Raw genomic sequence first — 2,468 nt, forward strand, 5'->3', positions numbered from 1 at the left:
CAACGTCCTCCACAACTAGATTGAAGAACAAAACGACAGCAACTTGTCTGTTCCCCTTCCCCCAATTCCCCAGCGCTGTTCTCCTCCCCACAATTCCCCAATTAAAAAAAAAAAAATTCTTAAAAAAAAAAATTGGTATGATGTTATGTACACTTTGTAAATTAAATGTTTCTTTCATTAGATAAAAAAATTGAACATTTTCCTATGTCATTAAAAATGATCATACTTTTCAAAGTTTACATGACATTTTCGCCATTTTTAAATGTATTATGGTTTACCTAACCAATTCTCTATTGTTCATCACCGAACATAATTTTACCATTTTGCGTAATGCTTCCTTGAACGACATAAATCTTTTTTGACTATTTCTGGTAGAATAAATTCTTGGAGTTGGAATTGCTGGCTAATGTTTACTACATGTTGTCAGATCTGCATCTGTAACTTTCAGCTTTCATAAACATCCTCTGAGACCCCTGTTGTCATTAGCTAACTGGTTATTTGGTCAAGCCATGTGAAGAAACAGCAAGACAATTTAATAAAAATAATGTAAGTGCTGCCATTAGTTAGCATACTCGTATGTCTGTGTCAGGAATTTTATTAAGGGTCTATATATATATTCACCTTTATACTCACAGTAACCCTATGGGGTGTGGGTGTCATAATCTCCACCTTAAAAATGAGGACACTGAGGCACAGATAGGTTAAATAACTTGCTTAATCTCATCAGCAAGTAAATGGCAGTCAGAATTCAAGCCCAGATCTGTCAAACTCTAAACCCTATACTCTTAATGTATGCATATGTGTTCTTGTGTGTAGGTATATGCTTCTGGCTTCTCCAGAACCAGGCCTCAGGAGGCATTTGCAGCCCCAGTAGGCCAAATGAGATAGAATGGCCAATTACAGTGCTCGGGATAGCCCAGCGCCAGCATTTCTGTTTTTTTCCAAGAGATAAAGTTGTAGGCATAAAGTCTGGCCCGGCCTTTTGGGGGGAATGTGGGTTCAGGGTGTGACTGCTTCATTAGTGCCTTGGCTTAGAGTTTTTCATCAGTTTCAAGAAACCCTTGCAAGAAAGCATTATTTCTTCACAGGGTTTTCTGGCAAAGGATTTGCAAGCTGAAGCTCTCTGCAAACTCGATAGGAGAGTAAAAGCCACAATCGAGCATTTTATGAAGATTCTGGAGGAGATTGACACACTAGTAAGTAAATACTCAGCTGAGCAGAAATTGGGTCGTTGGATAATTCGTGATGTATTTTTCTATGTTTTTCATTGCAAAAACGCATCATGACTTTTCCGACACCCTATAGTTTCCTTTGACTATATTTCAGTTTCACTGTTTCAGTAACTCACCCTATTGCCTGAAGAAAACGAACACCTGCTGTGATCCAGACACAGTTAGGTCCTCTGTGAATACACAGAAAGATAAGACAGTTCTGATTTCTAGTCACTTACATCCCATCAACACAGAGCTTTTCTCATTTTTATTGATGTATGCTAGTAGCATCTAATCCTCACGAAGCTGGGATCCAAATGATCCATGGTCTCATAGAGAAACACAGGGCTTCACATTCGTGATACTCACGTGACTGATATGCCGCTGAGCTCATTCCAGACCCAGCTCTTGTGAGGCTGTTGGGAATCATTGACGCCATGTTTCCTTTTACAAATGACAGTAATGATGTCTCTAGCCTGGTGCCTCATTCTTTTTTATTTAAAGTATTGTTACCTAAAATTGCCTGTTAAAGTCTGATTTATAGCCAGTTGGTTATATTAACGTCTTCACCCCAATGCATTTGACAAGTTGAACCAGTTTTTTTTTTCAATTATAGTTGACATTCAATATTATTTTATATAAGTTTCAGGTGTACAGCATAGTGGTTAGACATTTATATAATTTACGAAGTGATCCCCCTGATAAGTCTAGTATCCACCTGGCACTATACATAGTTATTACAATATTATTGACTGTATTTCCTATGCTGTACTTTACATCCCAATATATACTTTTTAATCCCGTCACCTTTTTCACCCAAAGGTGTAACTAACAATTTATACTTCTTAATCCCTTCACCTTTTTCACCCATCCCCTCAACCCTCCTCCCATCTGGCAACCATTAGTTTGTTCTCTGTATCTATGAGTCTGTTTCAGTTTTGTTTGTTCGTTTATTTTGTTCTTTAGAGTCCACATATAGATGAAATCATATGGTATTTTTCTTTCTGTCTGACTTATTTCACTTAGTATAATACTCTCTAGGTCCATCCATGTTGTCTCATGATACCTCATTCTTGAGGATGAATTACTCTGCTTGGGATTCTGTGGAGTGTGAGAGGGTTTGAAGAGAAGAAGCAGGGCCGGCCGAGTGGCGCGTTGGTTGAGAACTGGCTTGGGACGCCAGAGGGCCCCGGTTCGGATCCCACATATGAGGGCCAGTGACACTGCCCTCTACAGCTAAGATGCTGAACAACAGCT

At 38.9% G+C, this 2,468-nt stretch overlaps 1 protein-coding gene across 1 annotated transcript in view; it reads left to right on the forward strand.

Moving 5' to 3' along the window:
- The window catches only part of BAG1 (BAG cochaperone 1), a 17,044-nt gene that overhangs the window by 7,024 nt on the left and 7,552 nt on the right, over positions 1 to 2,468 (forward strand). Inside the window, exon 6 of the mRNA XM_019624454.1 lies at positions 1,089 to 1,196. Within this exon, the coding sequence (XP_019479999.1) occupies positions 1,089 to 1,196 (108 nt within the window). The remainder of the gene's footprint in view (positions 1 to 1,088; positions 1,197 to 2,468) is intronic.

This window comes from Hipposideros armiger, unplaced genomic scaffold (assembly GCF_001890085.2).
Source record: "Hipposideros armiger isolate ML-2016 unplaced genomic scaffold, ASM189008v1 scaffold_591, whole genome shotgun sequence".
In the NCBI taxonomy this organism is placed as follows: Eukaryota; Metazoa; Chordata; class Mammalia; order Chiroptera; family Hipposideridae; genus Hipposideros; species Hipposideros armiger.